We start from the raw sequence: 25,530 nt of genomic DNA, 5'->3' as shown, positions 1-25,530 counted from the left end.
GCCCCATGAAGACGATTGGAATCAGCAGCACGCATGCTTAATTTTCGGCCTTTATTTTTCTTATTTGGAATCCATATTATTGAGTAGCCAATCACAATGAATATGGACAAGGTTATATAGGTACAACATTATTATTTCCATATACTATTTAACAGTTTATTGTTATTAATTGTTAATAGGATTGATTGCTTCCTGGGCCTTTCTAGCTTGCAGACAAAGGCTAAGCTGACCCTTTGCTAAGATTCTAATTCAATAAAACGACAGCCATTCAACTATTTTTTCATATTGATTCCAATTCGAATTGGTTGGATTGGCTTCTGTTCAATCGGCATCAGTATCCAATCTTGCAAGATTAGTTTGCGGATAGAAGAAGAATTTACTTGGACATCGAATTTGTGCTCGGTTCGATTAATTATTACTTAATCTTCGACATTGGATTATTTGTCGCTGATATCCTATAGTCTTATTGTTATTTATCCTTTTCTTCTAGAAGTAATAAAATTCGATATTTTACCTTATTCTGAGTCGTTTACAATTGCAATGGTTTGGAACTATACTGATCAAGGTCTTACATCAAATATCGATAAGATAATTGCTTAATTCTTATTTATACTGTAAGATCGTGCAGATTATCCTACAATTTAATAGATTCCATCAAAAGGATCGGTAAAACTAACTTATCTTATTCTATTCTTAATCGATGCTAGGTCCAGAAAAGTGGCATAACGATTATCCTCTTGCTAATGGTCATTACCAATCTCCAATAGATATAGAATGTAGCCAGCAAATCTTTCAACAAGATTTACTTGATCATCCACTGAAAATCACTTATTCTCCATGCTCGGATAGCCTACTCACCAACACGGGTTCTTCCTTTATGGTTGCTCTTGGTCAAGATTGTGGTCAGTAAAATGATAACTAAGACATTAATCTTCGTTTAAAGAAGCAACCATTACGTTTGCATCAGTTCTTTATCCCTCACCAATTTTAAAGTTTCTTTTTTTACTGTATTTATCTATTACAACTTCTTTTTAATTACTTACTGAATAAGTAATACTAGATCATGGCAGATCTAGTTACGTCTACTCTTATACAAGAAATGTAGAACAGTATGAGTCAAATTGAAATGTTGAAACAGTCCAAATCATGTGCTTGTAATAATTGCAACCCATCTTACTGAGAAAAAATCAAGATTTCCAAGTTAATATCAGTCAATGAATAGATTAAACTAAATACAGTACATCTACCTATACATGATAAAATGTTAGCGATTTATAATCCTATCCACCTATCATTTATGTTTAATTTCGCCTTCGATAATGAAGAAAAAGTTAAAATATCGCCCCAAAAAACCATCTACAGTTCATCAATAGACCTTCGTCTGCACATGTATATGACATTTACAGTAGCTAAGAGATGGATACGAATAAGAACGATATGCTGTATATGACATTATAAATCTTCTGCTCTCATTGATAATTTCAGCAAGATAAGCTAAAACATAATTAGATAGAAAAGCAAATAAGATGACTGCAGCATCCACTCAATATCATGTCTTCGTAATCATCATCAAATAGCCGGAATTATTCCCTGTTGATCATGACTATTTGTTTTACGTAGTCATCTCTTTCATTTGCAGCTTATTGATATGGAGATAGATTATATCAATAACGTGATAAATGTTTACTCTTTCCTGATCTTTTTTGCCCTGATATTATCTATCACGAGATAGGATACAACTCTAACTTAGAGATCGACAATTTAGACGATCGGCATTTGAAAACGCAGACCTCATTTTAAGTACCTACCCCATAATCTAAACGACAAGATTAATCCTTGCTGTATTATTACAGTCTACAGAATAATTGATTGGCATAGAATAGCATCATACGATACCTGGGGTAAATCTAAAGACATATGTATTACTCATTGGGTAATAAAAACTTTCAACAAGACTTGAGACAAGTAGATCAAACTTGGATTTAAATTTTTAAGCGTAAATTAAAATGACTAAATTAATTCTCTCTATCTATCTCTGGGTCGAAATAATTCGTTATCATCAAGTAAAGCTACGATCTAACACGTATCTAGAGTGGTTTCTGAGGCTGTGATAGGTCAAAAAAGTTCCAATATCTTCAGTACTGATACATCTAGCTAATATTGAGATCTACTTTTAACCAATGACTATAAAACCGGAAACTATAAATATAATTTTATATTGCTACACTTTACCTCTAATAATTCATCACCAAAAAATGATATCTAGCAGCAAAAATTTAAAAAGATTTTTGCAAGCCAGGATCATTAAAAACTTTTACTAGTATGGATAAAATTGCATGACTTTGGTCAAAACTTTTCTTAATTTTTAGTATGCATAGGTTCAATAGCCGAAAAAACTACAAAATTGATTCTTGCCCTATATGTTACAGTCTGTATAAATAACTATCATGAAATATAACTGAGATCATATATGCATCGAAAAGATTCTTAGGCAAATTAAATAGAAATAGCAATTAAGTAGTAATAGACTCGAATGATACAGTAAAATAAAGGTTTATAATATGAAGTATTGATTACTACACAAAATAATCTCGGAGGAATATTCTACCTCACCTTTCCCTCTAATATCAGATAAGCTAAGTTGTATATTGCAGAAGGTAAAAATTCTGATATCATCATTGGATAGCTATAAATTTATTTATAGTATAAAGTCCATGGGCGTTGGCCAACACTGAATTACTAACAGTTATTTGTATTAAATAGGATATTTATAATTTCTATCAAGACATTAAATATATTGTCATTACTTAAGACACATCTTAAAAATGAGGGCAAGAGCACTATCATAATTTACTTTATCTTTAATGTTAATTATGTTTCTATTCGTAATATTTGACGTACCATCATTAGCTTAGATGGAGCTTGGTTATTTATCCAAGTAATTGCACCTATCATAAATTTATTTTAACTTTTAAAAAATAATATTCTGCTTCACAAATATCGCCTAATTTATCATAGGTTAAAAGGTAGTGCTTGGCAATTTACCAAAGGTAGTAGCGACAGTTGTAATTTATTTTAACTTTAAAAGTTAACAGTTTCATTTTCACTAGTGATAAGAAGCGTGTCGTGGTGACCTACGAGTAAGACAGAGCATAGCTATTCTGTAGCAGATACTGATTTAGCATAATTTCTAAGAATAATATATTTCATTATCATATGGATCTGACCAAGGAACTATAGCCAGAAAAATTTAGTTATTCGACGATCGAAGTTAAGAAATTAGAAATAATACACGTACATAAGTATAGATTTAGAGCCCTTGCCTATATAAATGGACTATAACGATTAACTTATTCACAATGACAGCCATATCTTTATCAAATATTACATTTATCCATAATTGTATCAAATTTCCAATATTCTCTGCAGAACTATATTACTAATCCAAATAACAAAATAAACCTATCCTGCTTGAGTTTATTGCAGTGGTAAAAAGTAAATATTATTTTGCCTTCTCTAGAGCATCATCGACAAATTGATGTGCGTTATCTAAGGTTGTCAAGTTTCAAGATTTATTTAACGAATTAGAAAAGTTGATATTTTATTAAAATATTCAATACCCGCAAATCTGAACTTATATCTAGATATTTATCGATTGCATACGTCCCAAGGTTATAAATTGCCTGAATTTTAACTAACGATAAAAAATTGACGATCTGATATTAATATCTATGGACCTAAAATCAGCTAACATCTAGATATTTGCTATTTAGATACGATCTTAGCTCGTTTTCGTTTTGCAATACGAAAACTTAGCACCCTGATGTATCGTTATAAATACATTACAACAATTTCAAAACTCTTTTATCAATTTACAGCAGTGTCCTTCATTCATTTTCAAAACAAGAAATTGCTAGTATTTATATATCATACCTTTCGATCACCAGAACAAGGGATATTTAAATAGCTTTTCTCTATTTTTTTTTTATCTTAAACCTGATTATGCCTACTTCAATTTTATTAGACGTAATGCAGTGATAGAACATTCTCCATATAGTATAATCTTAATTAAACTAATCCATCAATTATGCTACTACAATATGATTTGTATAATTCTAGTAATTCAAGATGGACCTCTAAGCTATGAATATGAGCTAGTTCAGTTTCATGCACATTGGGGAAAGGAAGATTATCGTGGCTCTGAGCATACCGTTAATAAGACATCACATGCAATGGAGGTAATTTATAGCAATAGAAATGACTGAAAATACTATTAAATAACGTGAGAGGAAATAATCTAAAACCTAAATTGTAATCAACTCCAAAAATTAATTACTATAGATAGCCTTAGCTGTAATTTTCATTTTAATATCACTTAAAATCTAACGTGAATATAAAATAAACTTCTCTTCTAATCTTATTCTGTATCGTTAATATGAAACAGATTCACTTGGTCCATTGGAATAAAACCCTGTACAAGAATGTCACCGAAGCTTTTAGCCAACCGCACGGTTTAGCGGTAATCGGAGTCTTTACCAAGGTAAAAGCAGCTTCATACTTTATTTTCGATGACTTTTTTATCAACATCGGCCTTCTCATTATTGCAATTATCGTACTGTGTCTACCAAAAAGTACTAAAATTAATTTAAAGTGCTGTATAAATAATTCATAGATAATTATAATTTATTAAGCATGTCTAGAATATCAATGTTGACGTGTATTTTCTCTATTTTATTTACCTCTAGTATATTGCTACATTTCTCATAATTGCTAATAATTCTTGGGCAGATCAAAAGCGTTATAAACTTATTAATATCATGTCATAAATCATTAGCATATTTCTACTAAAAATAAGATGAATTTCGATACACTACAACTCACTAGTTTCTATGTTTGGTTATAATGAATTACCCACTGTAAGCTGATGCAACCGGAGAATTCCTCTACTTATTACCACTTCATCTTCGTTATTATCTCTACTTGATAGTGATCATTAGCTATAAGGAATTTACTGATGAAAGCTGATCTAATAAGAGCATGAATACAGCATAATAGTATTTAAGTATCACTACTTGAGAGTGCATTTTAGTCCAGCTTTATCGTGCTCTATTAATTTGCTAATCAGTGATAAAGTTAGCATTATAAACAATTCTATATGTAGTATCTTGCTCGTATACCACTTTGTCCTATTTATTAATACTATCCGATCAATTGCATGATTTATGCAATGCTTAATCTCTAACACTATTTAATTATACCTCATAGATTGGATCTCATCATGATAAGCTTCAAGCCATTGTTGATCAACTGCATAAAATAACTCATCAGGTAATTTGTTATATCGTATACAAGTAGACAGGTCTTATTATAAATCTCTGTACCTAAACTTTGATTATCATTAGCTGCAAAATTCATAGACAGAGTAATTATAATATTTGCTAATTGAATTTAAATTATAACATGCTTAAATACCCACATACCGTTTATATGATAATTAAGTTACTGTATGCTATACAGCATATCTCGTATACATAAATTATTGTAGTAGTTCCGTTAACTATTTAATAATTCTAAAAATTTCTTGATTCCATAACATATTCTCAATCATTACACAATTATGATTACATAGAAGCATTTGCAATTGACGATCTGTTTTCTCTTTAACGTTATAACTGAATACAGAATGATGAAGCTGTTAAGATTAGCAGTTTTAACCCCGAAGACTTATTACCTAATCCCCAAGGTGAGTTATCTATCTTCCTTTAGATAGACACCTTATGCAATAGACTATCCTACGCTGCAAAAGCTAAATATCGAACATTCAATGATTGATATCCTATAATTAATTTGACTACAAGCAAGAATCTCTTTCTTCATAACTTAGGTCGCAACGCTTACTGGACTTATCAAGGATCTCTAACAACACCACCCTGTACCGAAAATGTTACCTGGATAGTTTTACGAGATCCGATCGAAATTTCCTCTGAACAAGTATGTTAACTATACATTTCAATCCAATATTTACTGGAATATTATAATGATATTCTTGAATAATTTCATCCAAATGATCAGAGTTTAGTTATAACGTCCTACCGACTCTTAAGTATTACGGTATGAATTCACAGCAGGTTATGTTACATAATCATATCAATAGACTCTGATAATGATAGAACAGAATTATACAGTATATCACCTGATATATTACTATACTTTATCAACTTCTGAATATCGTATACAATACCATATTATACGGACTATATGGAAATTAGGCTTGCTCAATTTAAACTTAATTCTCGCATTACCCGTGAAGTTACATATAAAAGGAACTTAGCACCATCTGAGGGTAATCAATAATAGTAGGAAAAGCATCGTTATCAAGTTATACGAAGTAATTCTACATCAACAGATCTTAATAACTTATGTATTGATTTAATTTCCTTGTGGATTCGTTCCAAATAGATTACAGCATTCCGTGATTTACAATCACGCGATGGCAAGATGATGGATAACTTTAGGCCAGTCCAATCGTTGAACAATCGCCAAATTCGATCCACTTTTCGGCCATAAATCAAATACCAATATGAAGACGAATTCAGAAAAATAAAATGTCTATAAAAATCAAATTAAATTTAGTTCTATAAGTTGCCTTATAACTGTTAATCTTTCTCTATCCACAATTTTTCATCCAATAAAGGTACACGTATAATAGCGATAGTAATTTTAGTTAAAGACTAAATGACATTTATATACGCTTTGCAATAGTGGTAATTCCGTTATATGATTCAAATGTTGATTGAAAGCAATAATTTACTCTATTTAAAAATTTTTTATCAAAAAAGGTTCAAATATAATGCTAATCAAATTTACTTGCAAGCTAAGCTAACTTGCATACAGATATGCTTTTACAAGCATAGCCATTGTTATATAATCGAAATTTTCTAAAAATCCTGCTAGACTAGTGCAGTTGAACAAGTTACTTCCGTAGAAATAATTAAAGTGTACCCTGTAGCTTATTGCTAAATACAGATAGAAATGAACTACTGAAAGCAAATTCTATCAAAGCGGTAAATTTACTATAAACTTGTTAAGAATGGTATACGTTTACAGTATCTGATTTACTTCATAATTTTACTTTGCTAGAATTGATTCCATTTTGATTAAGAAGACTTTTGCGCTATAACAAATTAATATCACACACGAAATATACCAATTAAGCAATTTTTTAGGTTGTAGGCGAATAAATCTTATATTACAACCTAGCAAGAATGTTTGCAGGATTTACCAAAAAATCAGTATCAAACACCGATAACTCATTTCACGTTGAAAATTTTTAGTTTCATAACACGGTGAAATTTGGAGGGCAGTAATAATTATAATCAAATTAAATAGAAAGCAATAGCTATTAGCTGAAATTCAGATTATCTATGAGCTATACACTTTCCAACAGTGCAATAATGAACATGTTTTGATAGTTTCCTAATTCTTTCTTTATTGTTGGCAAAACATTAATAATATTTTTATAAGGATACAAGATACAGTACGATAAGTACAAATGGTTTTCATCAACTTAAAAAATAATCTTGTCGGGATACAATTTCGTGCAAGGTAGTACATTGATAGTAGTCGATCGTGAAATACCATAAAAATAACTGAGCAGAAGAAAGAATTACTGTACTATATGGTAGTATCTGAGACATAAAGGAAAGTCAATGCTATTTATACCTTCTTACATAAAGTTGTGCAATTATAATGTCTTTATATGTTCTATTCTAAAGGTGTAAATATCGTTACTTCCCTCCATAGTTCGATTACTGCAGTTATTGTTGATACTTTACATCTAATATGTCGATCTACTATAGTTACCTCTGTATCGAATACGATACTTGTTCCTCAATAAAAATATCTCTGTATTAACTTAATGAAACATTAAGATATCACGTGGATCTAAACATAGTTACTCAATCTAATTTAGCTAGTAACTTGAACTTTTTAACACTATTCGTCCATAACAGGAGATTAGTTAAAATTGACCTTCGGTAAAATTCAAGATTGATGTTTCAATATATGAATGAAATCGAAATTAATAATAAAATCGATCTTTAATCAATATTCAAACGGCAACTCATCTTGTATATAATTATGAAGAATCAGACTTTTCTATGCTACTCTCTCGATACTAAGCTGTAGAAATACGGTAAATAATTTCTCTTGATAGCTTACTTCAAATATACTGTTGATCTAATGTGCAATTACGGTAGTCCTTCTTTAATCCGACATGCCCTATAATGAGTACATCTGATGTAATGGAGTAGCCAACACAACTATTCGTTTAACGAATAGCAATAGCCTAATAAACTTTATAAAAATCTCAATTTTTTACTACCAAGGAGCAGATTGAATAGCTTTACCTAGGAAATAAAACATACATAATTTCTCAATTATATCGTCCGATATGATAACTGACTAATTCCAACATCAGCCACCGATAGGTAATGCTGATGATGCACTAGAATTTGCAGCCATGACAATCACCTGTTGCTTACTAGCTCTAGGCAGATTTTAAGCTTTTCGCCAATTTGCTTTAATTTACAAGTAAATGATGTAATAGCCTTGACTGAATATAACTGGAAAGAATATGATTAAAACACTGTTTTGAGGCTTTATGAAATCTACTCAAATAGATTTAAGATAGGAAAGCGATAATTAAACCCGCAAAGTAGATCGTTGCATCATCATATCGCGTGTGAATAAACCAAGTTGCTATATGAACAATTTTATTCCTCTTCCATTTGACTATAAAATCGACGCAACTTAATTCGAATGATATATAAATTCTCCTTCTACAGAGTTCTTATACATCTACTTTGGCGACATGCCTGTTCCTTGATCTAGGAAGTATTCTAGCCGATTACTTTCGTCTATTACAATTTTTATCCTTCGATTTATGCAGTCGATGTAGCTAAATAGAAATACAACAAAATAAGCAACGGAACAAAAGCATCTCATGATAATTGGTAATGCATACAATTAGATATTCTTACTTCTATCTCAGTGGAATAGGACCAGATAGAATAGCTGAGGCATTGTATTCTTAGTCAATAGAATTATTTGCTCGTTTTTGAATTGACTATAAATAGACGCTAAGCATCAGCTTATGACGCTAAATTGGTAGAATATGAATAAGTAGAGTATTACAATGTCAGAAATAGAATAACTTGTTCTGGTTTATCTTGAACGAATTCGTGCATTCAAGAACTAGCTTATTTCCAATTCCTTCGATCAAAAAAGCGATTAATAATTATAATTGATAGTAGTGCACGATGATGTCTCTACGCTAGGGATTTTTTTCATATACTGTATTAGCCGTTCCAGGAAGACCGTTAGAAGTTTACTATTTATTTATTTATATTCTCTTAGGAGAGATTATTACTTCAATTTTACTTCAACGATCATGAATGATTCGTAGGCAAAATTTTCTTTCTACTTATTATATTCAATTGGCTAAGGGCAGGGTTATCATTGGGTTATATTTTGACCTATATTAAAAACTATGGAAGACGATCAAAAATTGAAATTATTAAATCAAAGTGAAGATTATTTAGATTCTTACGGAAATCAGGAAGCTAATGCAGTCGTGAAAGATCCTGGTGATAATAATGATGAAGAGAATAGAGATCAGTTGTCATCAAGAAGTAAAAAGGTCTTCTTAGCCACGTTATCTTACATAACTGGCTGTGGAGCGATGGCTCTAGTACTTTTGGCGTCCTTTTTCCCAGTAGTAGTAAGTTACACATTGTATTAATGATAAATTAGCCGACTACTGCTCGTTAAATGTGAGTACATTAGCCATTAATAACATTATTAGTATCCATAAACTTTCATTTCTTAAAATAAGGTGAAGCAGTAAACTCATTTCTACATCAGCAATGATAACATTCTCTTTAACACTTGGTGCCTTGACTATTGCCACTTTCTCATGCTCCAAGTATTAATTTCGACAACATAATCAAGCGTAAATTATTTTCTTCCATTTAGGCGGTAAATAGGCATATCTATCCTTATGAAATTGCTATCATTTTTGCAATTTACCCACTGATGAAGTTTTTGTCGTCGACAGTCATTGGCCTCTATGTAAGTGACAATCTAAACTGATATCCATGATGAGATCATGCCAAAACTGTATTATATACAACCATGTAGTAGCTAATTTTAGTCATTTCTTACGCTAGCATTATAACCTTAATGTTAATATTCAATCTACTCTTTACCACCTTCTTAAGAATCCTCTATATGATCACTTAATCGTTTCGGATTGTTGATAAACTAGGCTTGATTCTTTCTTCATGACGTTATCATTCCCTGATCTGCTTTGATCATAGATCTATCGACTTGTGATAGTATCTAAGAATACAACAAAATATTATTTGACATGAAATCATACGGATAGGTTTTAGATTGTTCTATAGAAACTTTTATGTATTTTTCTTTAATTTTTACTATCGAAACATCACTAAAAGTCTAAGATATTGCAAATTAGTTTAGAGGGTTTAATTAGATGATAGAACGCTGTTTTCTATATTTTTTTAAGTCATTGCTGTATTTAATCGCTTTGCATCCTAAAATTTTCGTTGTACAATAATAATATTTAAAGGATCAACAAGATAGGATATCTAACTGGAGCTATTAGGCTTACTCTAACTAGTCATATCTTAGCTTCATAGACTTAAATAAATAAACCTATTTTGAATATTGATTTTAGTTGCCTCAAGTGGGAGTTAATATTACTATTTGGATGGGTTTGATATTGGAAGGTGGTGGCTTGATCATCTTTGCGTAAGATTTGGATTTATAGAGTGCATATAGTTCTATTTGATTATGATATCAGCATAACTGGCTAAATCTTCTTATTGCGGACTATTGGCTATGATTGTTAACTAATATAATCCTCGATCACAATTAGTAAACTATAAGCTGTCACAGACAGCAACGTCCTAGTCATAAAGCAGTTTCTTTCTCATTGTTTAAACTATTCACATCACAGCTTAGGATTACAGCACTATCATCTATACTCCTAATGGAATCGATTTCTAGCTATGATTCTCTACATAACTGGACCGTAAAATCTTCTATGTCAGTTAAAGAGCTACAATATTTTCGAAAGACAATATATTTGTTATTAAACCATATTAATAACGTTCAAAGTAACATTTCCATTATGTAATAGTATTGCATCACATAATAGTTATGATTGCATTTTGATAAATATTAAAGGAGGAGATTTCCATCATGTACTGTAATGATTGCATTTTGATAAATTTTAAAAGAGAATACTTCCACCATATAATAATGCAGTTATAATTGTATTTTAATAAATGTAAAAAGGAGAATATTTCTATTATGTAATAGTAATAATTGTATTTTGACAATATTGCTAGATTTCTAGATAGAATTTTGGATCGAAATACCTTCGTAGTGTATTGCATCATAACTAGAGGATTTCAAGGTGCTGGCGCAGGTCTCCATCTAACTGCTAGTATTGCTTGCGCTATTGCAATCAATCAAGATGCTATTGGAACGACAATTGTAAGCACTTAAAATACGCGTATAATAAGGATAATTTTGAATTTTCATACGAGTATATCTATTTATTTACCGTTAATTAAGGCTATACGACATATTTAAGGAATCCAGATAAGGATAACATTGACTTTATGTATTTGTCTATTTACCGTAAATTAAGACTATTTACAACATTGTACTTAAATGAATCAAGAACAGCTGGAAATAAGTACTAAGATAGTTTTAATTTGTAATAAGAAAATCGAATAAATAGACTTCATGAAGAATTAGTGTAGCAGAATAGGACTATCACTATTCGATCAACGATTCGTTTCAAGACTATTGACTCATTTTTTATTTCCATCTAATCTTTCTAAATTTGTCGATATTTTTCTATAGGCAATTATAGAATTTGCTGCTGGAATTGCATTGATAATAAGCCCTATCATAGGAGGTGTTCTTTATCAGGTCAATTACTAATAATAATATTTAATATTGCATAAATGTTTCTGTAAAATAGCCTGTTCATAGTAGTATTACAGTTATCATCACCATTGCATAGTATTATTACAGTAGTTATATAGTAGAGCAGGTTATCAGGCTAAACTAGCTATCATGATACAAATACCCTTATAAGCTGTATAACGGTGAAAGAGTTTAAGATTTTATACAAAAGCCAAAAACTAAAATATGCTTTAAGATTAAAAGAGTATCAGAGCCCAATCACGACAGTTGTGGCATTCCTCCGTTTTTTTTCTGGAAATATTTTTATTTCGATAAGATTTGTCCCCAATTTTTTTTATTTAATCAACTGCTGCTCGATTCTCAAAATCGATCATTCTTGTTATAGTATGGAGGTTTTAAAGCCCCTTTCCTGGCTTTGGGATGTTTACTAGTCATCAATAGTTTTTTGGTCATTAAATTTCCTCGTATCCATGGTAAGTTTCCATTCCATTTCTAATGTAGAAACAATATACAGAAGGATTAAGTGAGATATAGTAAATTGTGATCACACCAGAAAATTTAACGTTAATGTAGTATTTAGTAATTACTGTATATCTAAAAACAACTATCTAGTAAATTATAGCGGTCACTCTTACTACGCTATTTGGTTAATTGTAATCTGTAATTTTCTAACTACTTGATAATTAATAATAATCAATTACAAAAATTTTAAGGCCTCTCCATTTTTTAACAGATATTAGAGCATCGCCACCACTAAAAACTTTCCTTAAAGTTTTAACCATGCCACGCGTAGTAATATTATGTAAGAACTGCATCAATCAAGTAATAACTATTAATACGATACGGAAGATTTCAGATAATTAATAATTTAAGCAAATTCGTACCAATAATTAATTGTATTAATATATAATCTTTGATATTGGTTAGAGTCAAAATTCAATTTTATAACTAATATATAAAGGTTTAACAAGAGTTATTATTCGAAGATGGTATAACCATGTGTAGTATTTAGTGATTTTAATATCCACTTCTGAACTATTTTCTTAATTCTTGTTATTCTGTTATAGATAATTCACATTGGATAAGTTCTATGACTAAGTAGAATGATCCATAACCAATTACATCAGTATAGCCTCAATTCATTATCACTTTGCGACTATACTAATAGGAATAGTAAAAACATACTGTTCATCATACCAACCATCATCTGCAATTAATTAATTAAGTATAGCCGACTATTCTATGTCACATAGAGCTGGAGTTTATATTACCATCACACTTTCGAAACATGTTACTGTTGTAATTAGCTGATATCACTGCTACAATAATTCTGAACAATGTGATTAATAATTAATTCCGATATGGTTTTATAGACGTTACGATCATCTTGCAAACAATTTGTGTAACCTTTTTGGATCCAACTATAGCAATTCATCTCAGACAGGTTGATAGAATTTAGCGTTTTCTTACTTTTGGATAGCGATAGAATCATTTATCTGTAATTCAGACTATACTATATAATTATTAAAATTCTATATCTAGTTTTTTTACATTGAGATAACTTTCTAGTTTACTCTTCATCTGCTCATATTTTGATGTTATACGTGGATTTATCAATTCAATTTAATGACTATTAACAACGCTTGACAGTTCCATCTATCATCATCTGCAATTGGTGGATTATATGGTATCCAATCGTTATCTTACATGATATTTTGCGCTGTTGCTGGCATTATTGTCGATAAAACGGTAAGTTCAGCTAACAAGTCTTCATTTCGATCTACTCTTGCATCTATTGTTTGTACCATGATAACGTGGATAAAATGATTACATTCTATTATAGAACGCATTTTCAATAGCATTCTCCTTTAATATAGGCTAAAAAATAGTAAATTTTTTAATAATTATTTAATTTTCTTAAAATATTGTAATGGTAATCACAAACTACTTAACCGAGTCATAAAATACCTATCAACAGGATATTTTTCTTATTTTTAATATTTTATTACTACGCAATTTAGGGAAAATTTCGATGGATCAATATTTACGCATTTATAATTCTTGCTGTATCATTCCAATTTGTAGGACCAGCTCCATACTTGAAAATGCATCAGTAAGATCGTTTTTCGAGTTTGCCATCTATATCTTATCAATTGCATCATTTTAACAATTTATTCATTACTACCGCAAACCTATTAAGCTATAATATTAAACGCAAATTGCTAATAGCTTACGTTTTCTTACGATAGATCCCTTACAAAAATCGTGATCGTATTTATATTTATTGGCCTTGCAATCGCTCTTTCAGTAGTCTCTAGTTATCCAGATATGGCAGAAATTCTAACTTCACGGTTAGATATTAAAATCGATTAAAATATTGCTAGGATGTCCGTACTTTCTCTTGAGTAATAATTTAATCTTACATTAGAAAAAAAAAATGGATCAATCATGAAAATAAATTTATGGTATTTTCTTTAACATCTGGATTAGCTAATTCTGGTCTTGCACTGGGGTAAATAATTTACTCGTTATTTAAAAAGACAAACTTCATCAAAACTTCTACGTCTTTCACCTGTATATTAAGAAAGTTACACGAATAACTACATATACATAATATTCATAGATAGGCTATTGAGATTTCATCAAAATTAAAAACTTAAATCCTTATATTTACTATCGTATATCAAGTCAAATCCTGGGTCTACTTATTGGTGGTGCCTTGGCATTAAAATCAGATGCAGCTTTTAACTGGACTTCATCGGTAAGAAAGCGTAATAAATCATAAGATAATTGTTACTCGCCTCAAAAAGCAGCCTGTTTCAGGTTTAAATTGAATTTAAAAGTTTCCGCACTCCCAAGTACTATATTCAACGATCAACTAAATCGTTGAAACTAACGAACAAAAATCTGATCCAAGGCTTAACTTTCAATCTTTATTTTTGTCTTAGAATTTATCAATATTTATTGCCTATAACTTTTTTCTTAGACGAATATGTGAAGCAGAACATAATAGTTAGCCATATCTAGAAATTTACATTCGTATACATACAGACACTTAAGGATAATGAGAGTGATCAATTTAATTTTGTATTAATTTAATTTATCGATTGATTTACGATCATGAATAAAGATAATTATTCTAATTGAATTGATCTCTTAATCTATATAGGTCTTAGGTTTCTTAGCCTTAGGACAGGTAATTTATATAAATATTCAAATCTAGAATATAGCATACACTACATTAGTACAATATTAGTACGATAGCTACATATATATATATATACTCTACGACTAAAACCCGAACTAAGAGTAAAATCTTTTGAATTTCAAGCTTTAGACGGCCATGTAAGTGCCTTTAAGTACAATGTTCGTCGTATTTTACCATTTCATTGCAGTATGGAAGTGTTTAATTGTATTGCATACCTGAAAAGAACTAAACGAGATTTGTTTCCTTTCCCTGTAGCAATTAATTTTACTTAAAGTAAATGCACTCTTATTTCGGGCTTTAGCCGTAACATATATATATTTGGCAAAAAAAATATGCACATAAGCTTTGGTCAAGTTGATTTGTTAAAAGTCATTTCTATGCGAAATACATTGATACCTACTTGGCTTGACTATTTCATTACGATTTCTTTCTATCTAGGCTATAGTTATGATCATTTTGACTGCCATTGACTGCGCAAATAGCAATGAATCTTAAAATATCCCATAAATCTACATGATATCACTTCGATGCATAAAAAGAATCAATTTTACCTGATCCAACGCATAGATTGTATTAAGATAGCAAGTATAAATAATCCGCATTTGCGTTATGGTTGAAAAAGTTCATAGATATCGATTGGATTACTTGAACTCTGCTGCATCTTCTGAAGGGTTATTTATCTCTTATTGTATTATAATCTGTAACTGCTAATCAATCTATCAGCTAACGATTATTGAGATGAATTCCAGCTCATAAAACATTCTAAACCATCGAGTTCTATTAGGCGTGCTTTTTTTAATTTTATCCTTATTTTCTGTATGTGGCTATCATCTTTGTCACTGTATACTCGTATATACTACAAAACTGATATTGTAGTGTGATCTGATAACCTAATTAGGTGATCATTCTGTATATAAAATTGGTGGTATTATGTAGGATGCTCTAGAATTGGTGAGGCTGATAATAATTTATGCATTTTTGCATATAATACAGAAATTAAAAATTTCGTATAGAGAGGCTTTGGAGTAACAAATAATGCTGTGATATGCAATCTTACTAAAATGGTGGTGATCAATAGTAGCAATAAAAGTTGTTACGTATTGTGCAATGTGCATATTAGGTAAGCTTTATTTTTGGTATTTCTCCTTCGTCGTGCTACGAAATTACTAATTATATTCAGTAGTTAAATTGTAGGCAGCATAGCCTAACAGTGTAACTACGTAATTCTACAATCAACTGCACATAGACTTAGTGATCATAAATCAGAAAGAAGTAGTTTCCCGATCTTTGTAAAACCAATATAGACAGCTAAAAAATAAATAATTATATTGGATTGACTTACCTTGAATCGATTGCCTAATTTCTCAATTAAAATTATTTAATATTGACGTCACTGACATTCAATAGTAGTCACTAGCACACAATCATATCGACGCAGTATAAATGTTCATGTCTAGGTGTTAATACCTTCTTAACAACTCTTTAACGAGTGAGTCTATTCTAAATATAGAGTGCCATTAGGTGTCATCGATAGTTATTAAATCAAGCTCTGAACGCTTCCATAATATCAAATTAAATTCAAGACAACTTTATTCTTGAAATTGATTGATTTAGCTATATATTAACTAATATCCGCCTTTATTGATGAGTTTAAAAGTCTTGGAATAAATCTATTTGAATAAGCAAACAAGTCCATCAATTAGTAATCAATGACTGGTAGATTTTCCGAGTTAGATTAGTATAATATTGTACTAAATTAATGATAGTAATACACCGATCTAATCTCGTATTAGCTTATACTCACGTTATATCAATAATAAAGGCCTATTATGATAGTTTACAATAGCCTATAAATAGATGAATTACTACGGTAGTTATCCGAATAAATTCTAGCTTATAATGGTCTAAAATTATACTAACTAACTTAATCCTAATTTCTATATACTTTAGCCCTTGCGAATGTTACTATTTGTCTATTACCATAATATTACTTAAAATTGATTAAGATTATACGTATAGATGACATCATTATCTGATAGTATGGATCCTTTCCCTTATGAATTGACGTGTAATTCTGTTTCATGAAGAGAAGAGTAGTAGACCATTTCCGCCATTCTCTAACGAGCTAGTGTTAATTCATGATATGGCCTTTAGGGAATTCCACGTTAGGCATAGATTAAATAAAGGATAAGAATGTGATCTTAACTAAGCCTAGTCAAATGATTTATTTACATTTATAAGTACAAGCGTAGTCATCACTCAGCGTGAATACGGTTTCATAATGATTCATCTTTATTGATTCTAGTAGATGCGTCTGTAAGAATTCAATATCATTTTACTGTTTTTAACTAATAGTGACATCAACCTATTTTGTACTTAGATTGCGTTAGAGTAAAGGATTCAATTTTTATGTACTGGAAATAGTAGACATTTTTTTACAGGTGATTGATTATATTGCCCTTCACGATATATTGGATTAGTATTATGGTCATGAGATTGTAAATTACCTACGATAGAATAAACGATTTCTTATATAAGTTACTCGAGAAAACAAGAAGTTATCGCTATTTTCTGCCTCTTAACTTCTATCTTAGCCTTTCGTAACTACGATAAAATCTTTATGATTTCATTGTAGCTATAGAAATGAAAGGGGAGACAGTTATTCTTTCGGAGCTAAACTGTCAGCAATACAAAAATAGTAAGGAAGAAGGCCGCATTGCTGACCATGATGACGATATGGACAGTGAGGATGAAAAAGAGTTATCACGATTAAAAAAAGCAATTTTGTTAATCATATTATATTTCACTAACATAGCTATTGGAATGGCTTACGTTATATTAACGCCTTTTTTCTCTGTATTGGTAAGTTGAAATAGATGTTTATCGAATGATTATTTCCTTTAAAGGTATCAAAATAGATAGTCTAATGATAACATGGCAAATAATCAAGGATTAAAACGATAGTTTATAGCCTATTCTATTTTCTACTTGATTCATTCTTTGTAATGGAACCTAACTAAATATTGTCTATTTCTTCCTTTAACGTATAATAAGTACTATATAATTATGTATTCATATAATTACTTACTATTACCGATGCAGAATGCCTCAAATCTACTACTTCTCTTAATGCATAATTAATAATTACTTGCAATTGCCGATATAAAATATGTTGAAAATGTAAATAATTTTCAGAAAGGTGAAAATCAATTGATCCTTTAATCAGGTTTAGAACTTTTCATTTCATTAATCGAATGCCAAAAGTAGAGTATTGAAGCATCGATTTGAGGCTTGGCTTATTTAAACTGTAAATACTTCGGTAGTTTATCATTTTGCATAGACATACGAATAGATATATATTAACACAGTATAAGAGAGACTATCGCCCTAAATCAGATATAATGCAACATGACTGCAATTGATCTTCTCCGTTTTAAAGTTACATTAATCAATTCCCTCTATTTCAGTTGCAAATATTCTGTTACAGTTATTTTACAATAAATACGTAGTTAATGTATGTTAAACCGGTATAAGGTGACGTTCGTCCTAAACTAGGTATCATCCATCTTGATTGATATTGATCTTCTCCGTTTTAATGTTCAACTAATCAATTCCTTCTATTTCAGTTGTAAATATTGTTACAATTGTTCCACATAAATACGGATACATAGTGTTTGCAATAATCAGCTAGTAAAGTAGTTATCTACCGAATGAAGCTATTATTCTCTGAACTAGTCCAAGAGCAATTTAAGAGTCAAGGCGTCGGCTCTTTAACTTACTTATTGTATTCTACTTTCATTATTGTTTATAAATAGGCTAAAAATAAAGGTGTTCATCCATATGAAATAAGCATTATCTTTGCTATGTATCCTTTTACGAAGTTTTTCTTATCGATCATTGTAGGCATTCTTGTAAGTTATATAGTTAAATAATATTATATTCAGCCACTATCGTACTTCAGCGACTAGAATTTATAAAATATATTATTAATTTTTGTTAGTATTAAATGTATTATTTACCGTAGTATATGAGTTAGTTTATTACATAGATAGTAACATAATTAATATTAATGGGTATAATTATACTATCTTATAAGTACGTTACTAATCGATCTGATACGGTAAGGGTTCAAGATTTTGATTTAACTATAATTATTTAGTTTCGGATTTTGCCTCTTAGTATGTTCAAGAAGCTATTATTAATCTATAGCAAGTAACTATTAATATTATTCACTGCATGAGTCAATCTAGGCATAAATTTCTAAATGCCATTAATATAGCTTTGAGTATCACATTTTACCATTTAGCATATTCAGATAAGTTAACAACAATAATTTCTAATTTATCATCCATCAATTACAATATTAATTCTTCATTACTTTTAATTAATCAATCAAGCAATTTTACAGATTATTTTGAATATTAATATCCCCGCTTAAGCTATTGTCACATTCAAAATACTTCCTGATTTAGTATTAATATCCACCATCAATTCTTACCGTATCTACTTCCTATTTAGCATTACATTCACCGACAACTGTTATCATTGCAGAACACAGTACTTGTCGACAGAGCTATTAGAATGTCTTAGATGACAACTAAAGTTGCTACTAGTTATAATACTGAATCTATAACTTCTATAACGGATTTTAGTTACCTCGAATCGGTATTAAAACGGCTATTTGGATTGGTTTGGTCTTGGATGGTGGAAGCCTAATCATATTTGGGTAAAGTATATTCATAATATGCACAAATACACTAAATAATAGCTATACTATAGCAGCATGCAATAGGCTAATAATCTTTCAGTAATAACATAATCGTAATCTGATAACCTTATTTTACCCAAATGGTTCGTAATTGACGATGGGACCAAACTTATTCTATATAATAGTAGTGCCCATAAAATGACTGATAATCATTTACTGCATCCATGTATTTATGTAATTAAAATCATTACCAACAAATTAATCAATTTAATGTTACAATTCTCAATATAAATTCTACAAAGCTGGAATAATATTGGTAAAGATTGTGTTTTACATCCTTTATTAATTTAGAATGCTAGATCAAATCATCGATCGAAATATCTTTGTCATATTTTGCATCATAACTAGAGCATTACAAGGTGTTGGCGCAGCTTTTTATTTAACTGCCGGCGTTGTCTTTATAATTTCAATACAGAAAAATGCTATTGCATCTTCAGTCGTAAGTATGGGAAATAATATTCCTTAAAAGGCTTCATTTTAATTGTATTTCTAATTGGCTAATACTGTATCATAGATTCATCAAGTAATTACAATTAATAGTCTTAATCGATCCATTAATATAACAATATCACTTAATTAAAGATTTGAATAACTTCCACGGTAATTATAATGTTACTTTAGGGCTTATCAGAATTTTCATTAAGCTTAGGTATGATACTTGGTCCCATTATAGGTGGTGTACTCTATCAGGTAAAGTTACCTTTTATATTTTGCATATCTTAGATTCAAGTAGACTACGAGTTTATTAAGTAAGTTTAGAGTAGTAGGAACTATTAATGAGTTACGAAATAACAATTCTGAATAAATATTTTTACTTATATTGCATGGTTACAACTTCAAGTACAGTATCTTCATTGAATTACTATGGTATTAATATTCAGGAAAATACATGTATTCGTATTTATTATGGCCTCGCCAGGAATGAAATCAAAATAGTTGCAATATATACACCTATAATCGATATTTACAAAGCTTAAAATAATATCTTGAATAGCGTGTGCCTAATAATATGCTTGAAAATACTATACGGCATAAATAAACATAATTTTAGATACAGTATTATGCTAGGGTTTACTAATGTTCTATCTACCCATACAGGAACTTTTACTAATGGTGATGATATATATCACTCTTAATTATGGATATTATAGTATAGAGGTTTCAAAGCCCCATTTCTAGCTATAGGAATTCTACTTATAATAATTAGCTTCGCTGTCATTAAATTCCCGTCTATTTATCGTAAGTATTATACGCAATTACAGCTTATTTGTAATCGTAATGGTGCAGTTTAACTTTTCAGATGATACAAAATGTATTACATGAATTAATCTTCACTACATTCATCAGTATACCCTACTGAATACTAAGTAACTATTTTGTATCGATTAACAATGTATTATTTGAATTTACTAGCTAATTCATCATAAAGTAGAGTATTAATTACTGTTAAGTAGATATTCATACTTCACTCAATTTATATTAAAGAATTGATAAATTTATTACAGCTCTAGGCTTCGGACAAGCTCAATCATTCCGAACTACTATGGAAATTTTAACAATACCACGTGTCATGGTCTTATGTAAGAAGTTAAATGTTTTAAATTTCTTTTGATTTAAGCTATAATCTGTCAGTTCTACTTAACTAGCAATTCTAAATTGTACTGGATTGCTATAGATCTACTGTTCATAGCTAAGTTGCTGAATTTATCTCAACTTCTAACTGAGATTTGTGTTGTGGACAGAGCTAAATAAGAAGCGTTTTTAGACTCTTATTAATTCCTACTTTATTAAAATATGTAGAAGTATTGCTACTACTTGCAATTAAACTTTAATATATCACAATCCATACTTTATTAAGTATTGCTCTCATAGCACCTGTAGTTTATCACTGTATCTTCTCTACATACGGTATTTAGATACTTCATATGGTTAGATATTTACATTTTATAAACATCGTGAGGGTGGCAGTTTGATTTTATTCATACTCATAAAGTTGACCAATAAACTGACTTTGTTGATTCAACTATAAATGATAATATATCCGAATGAGGTATAGGACTAGTTCAGTCTATAAATGAAGTTAAACTATCATTCGCACGCCCCTATCTGTATATTGTAATTATGGGCTTTCAAAAATGTGCGTTTTATGATGCTTTTGACAACTTAATCTATTTCCATATAGATATAGCCATGACTCTGATAAATACTTATATAGGCTATCTCGAACCAAGTATAGCATTTCATCTTAAACCGGTTAGTCGATTTCCTATTCCCAATTTTCGTTTACAGACTACATCTGTTAATTCTTCATACGTTTGGTTAACTAGATACACATGTAAAATATGATTAAAATACTTATCAGTATATACTTATCGGTTGATGTATGATTAACAAATTTATGCAACAGTTCCATCTATCGGAATCTGAGATTGGTGCAGTATTTGGAGCATTTCCGTTAACATACATGATGTTTACCATTATTGTAGGTTATGTTACTGATAAAATGGTAGGTTTGAAAAAATGATTCACTTTACGGTCGATTTTCATTACCGGTGATATTTAGTATTAAGTGAGATGGAGGCGATTTGTTTCATGTATAACAAGACATTTTTTCTGCTACAAGAACATAAAAATAGCGTAGTTATTGATTGAAAATTTATCTATTTTTTTATTAAGTTACCTAAAAGTAGTTCTATGAAAGCTATCTCATATTAATAAATTGACTCTTATTTCCTTAATATAGGGAAAGTATCGATGGATAAATATTTGTGGAATGATTATCTGCGGAATTGCATATCAATTCTTAGGGCCTGCTCCATATCTGAAAATGCATCAGTAAGATCCTATCACATTGTATAACAATATCGATATACAAAATTTATTTTTATCCTAATAGTATTAATTGAGTTATTTGGAATTTATATTAATTATCTAGCATGTAATCCAGTGTCATGATTTACTACTTACTAATATCTTTTTTATCTTCTACAAACTAAGATCACTAGTAATGACGGTAACATCCTTAGCATTTTTGGGCCTTGGAGCAGCTTCCTCTCTTGTTGCCACTTATCCTGATATGGTAGAAGTCTTAGTCGCACGGTAACCATTGAATCAATTGATTTTATTTATTCTCTTTCAACTATGAATTTTCGTGTTGTTTATAATTAAAATATAGCGAATACGTCAGTACAGATGATAAGTTTGTCATATATTCGATATCTTCCGGATTACTTACTTGTGCTTTTTCTCTTGGGTAAGATTATTCCTATACCTAACTGTTTACTGACAGAACACCCTGTTAATAATAACGATAAAATAAGTTATTTAAAACTATCATTCCAATTCTTTACATATTAATAAACTCTTTGGACCAAATAAATTTTTTATCAAAGTCAAATCATCGGTATGGCTGTGGGTGGTAGTATAGCATTACGATCAAGTGCTAATTTTAATTTAAGTTCATGTGTAAGATTCTAAGTTTAATTCAGTCTTCTATATATCTTCGGTATTTTAATCAATGTCGAATCTCTTCGTTTATATTTTAGCTATTATGTAAGGTTTAGTATTATTAGTTCCATTTAGTTACCTAGATATTTAGACTTGCTCTTGAATAACATTACATTGAATCGACTTCTTTAAACAACAGCTGAAATTATCACTGTTACTGAGTTTGCATATCATCAAAATATAACTTTAGAAGACAGTAAACAACATCATTTCATCTTAACTTAAACTAATAATGTTTCTGCTAACTGTGACATAACTGAAATAATCATCCATTTCGTTTTTTCATCTAGATAATAGGATTTCTAGGCATTGCGCATGTAAGAAGGCATAAACATCCTAAAACTTATAGTCTTTTGCGATATGTTAATGATTATCTGATCATAAGAAATGTCACTGTAGATTATTCGTTATAAACGATAAAATGATTAGGTATATTTAAAGTGCACTGAGTAAGCTTGATTAGTTTTTAATAATACTACGTTTACAATAATCATAAAATCGATGTACAAGGAGTGTCTATCAGCACACGTATTCTCAATATGCTACTTTATTTTTTTCTAGGCAATAGTTATGATCCTTTTAACGTTATCTGAAAAATTCAGGACCGTCTAAATTTTTGAATTCAGTAACAAATTCCTAACAGATTCTTTATATTGATTATTAATATATAAAGCCCTATGAAGATATATTGTGTTTAGGTGCATTACTAATCAGGAACGTTACTATAAATATACTTTAAAGTTGAAGTATTTTAATTTTATCAGCATATTCAGTATGTGCAAATATTTTTTCAAAGGTATTGCCGAAGTGTTATAAAAAACTACATAGGAAGTCGTAATTCTGGCTGATATGAAGTTGTGTAGTATTCTGTGTGAGGTCAAAATGTTGCGAAATAAAATATGCAAAGTAATATTTCAAATGTCAGTACGGAAATTGGTATTAGAGAGCTGATTCTAATTAATAGTAAGCTGCAAAGTAGATTTACTCGATTAAGGAAGATTAAATTTCATATACTCATGCTATGTTCTTGTATCACAATCTCGGTCGTGATAACAGCACAAATTGATTACAAGTATGGAAAACGAGTATTTAATAAATTAAGAGTAAACTAAAAATATGTAGGATTAATTGTACCCAAACGCAGCGCTTTTTGAGAGAGCGATGTTAGTACATTGCCGTTTACAGCAGCATTTGTATCTTGCTTTGCCTTTGACTTATGGCCGAGAATCAAATACGTCAACCTGTAAATTATTACACATTATTTTAGTAATGTTGCCTACCTACCTACAACGCTTTTCAATAATTGTGGCCAAAATAACCGAATAAATTATAATATATTTTGTCAGTCATATTTATTACTTTCGATGGGGAAGAGTCAATCACAATAATAATTGTTACTTCAGATGAATTGAACATTTTAGAAGTTTAGATTATTCTTTATTTATAACAATTAGCCGTAACATGAGCTAAAAATATTATGACTTTCGCCATGCTGTACAAAAGATGAGCATAATAGAAGCCCGGTTAATAGCTTCAATCAAGGACGATAACTAGCATTGCTATGGAGGAATCATAATCGTCTTATTTCGTATATAGAATTACAGTTAAAAAACAAATAGTTCTCATTCCTTCACATTACATTAAGAATAATGTTCCATTGTTTGTATACCAATGTATACAAATATGCATTACTGAGATAGTACATATGGAATACTATATTGACCCTGCACTTATTTAATGACGGATTACTAAAAATAAATATCATTATATTACTGACGCAGCTATAAAACTGATTTGCACGTATCTATTCCAATAATCAATTTCAGAATTTATCGTACAACTTCTAAAAAATTACAATCCTACTGAAATATCTTTACATTTTACCCATCTACATATATCAAATTATATATACGAATGTCGTATGAAAATATTATTATATATACGATTCTGCGTAAGTACGAGTATATGCTGTATCTCTGTATTATTAACCAATTTATCTTATATAAAAGTGAATACTATAGCA

At 30.0% G+C, this 25,530-nt stretch overlaps 3 protein-coding genes across 3 annotated transcripts; all 3 read left to right on the top strand.

Annotated features, from left to right (window-relative positions):
* Positions 1 to 700: 700 nt before the first annotated feature.
* TRIADDRAFT_18628 (uncharacterized protein) lies at positions 701 to 6,567 on the top strand (the record flags this gene model as incomplete). Its single annotated transcript, XM_002108478.1, has 7 exons — positions 701 to 902; positions 4,120 to 4,238; positions 4,445 to 4,540; positions 5,266 to 5,328; positions 5,683 to 5,743; positions 5,885 to 5,991; positions 6,460 to 6,567. The coding sequence occupies 7 exons, from the start codon at positions 701 to 703 to the stop codon at positions 6,565 to 6,567; spliced, it is 756 nt and encodes a 251-aa protein (XP_002108514.1).
* A 2,983-nt stretch (positions 6,568 to 9,550) lies between these two features.
* On the top strand, positions 9,551 to 16,261 carry TRIADDRAFT_51495 (uncharacterized protein; the record flags this gene model as incomplete). The annotated part of the gene is made up of 15 exons (XM_002108477.1): positions 9,551 to 9,781; positions 10,036 to 10,131; positions 10,760 to 10,833; positions 11,436 to 11,583; positions 11,959 to 12,027; positions 12,410 to 12,497; positions 12,758 to 12,826; positions 13,398 to 13,468; positions 13,675 to 13,773; positions 14,046 to 14,137; positions 14,274 to 14,375; positions 14,453 to 14,536; positions 14,713 to 14,785; positions 15,194 to 15,220; positions 16,226 to 16,261. The coding sequence occupies 15 exons, from the start codon at positions 9,551 to 9,553 to the stop codon at positions 16,259 to 16,261; spliced, it is 1,359 nt and encodes a 452-aa protein (XP_002108513.1).
* A 1,614-nt stretch (positions 16,262 to 17,875) lies between these two features.
* TRIADDRAFT_51494 (uncharacterized protein) lies at positions 17,876 to 23,103 on the top strand (the record flags this gene model as incomplete). Its single annotated transcript, XM_002108476.1, has 11 exons — positions 17,876 to 18,094; positions 19,048 to 19,143; positions 19,885 to 19,958; positions 20,292 to 20,439; positions 20,622 to 20,690; positions 21,152 to 21,239; positions 21,506 to 21,580; positions 22,183 to 22,253; positions 22,408 to 22,506; positions 22,744 to 22,835; positions 22,998 to 23,103. 11 exons carry the CDS (start codon positions 17,876 to 17,878, stop codon positions 23,101 to 23,103), a joined length of 1,137 nt encoding a protein of 378 aa, XP_002108512.1.
* Positions 23,104 to 25,530: the final 2,427 nt, after the last annotated feature.

This window comes from Trichoplax adhaerens, genomic scaffold, assembly GCF_000150275.1.
Source record: "Trichoplax adhaerens TRIADscaffold_1 genomic scaffold, whole genome shotgun sequence".
Taxonomy (NCBI): Eukaryota; Metazoa; Placozoa; class Uniplacotomia; order Trichoplacea; family Trichoplacidae; genus Trichoplax; species Trichoplax adhaerens.
The sequence above is the reverse complement of the archived record's forward strand: the minus strand, read 5'-3'. Positions and strand labels throughout refer to the sequence as shown.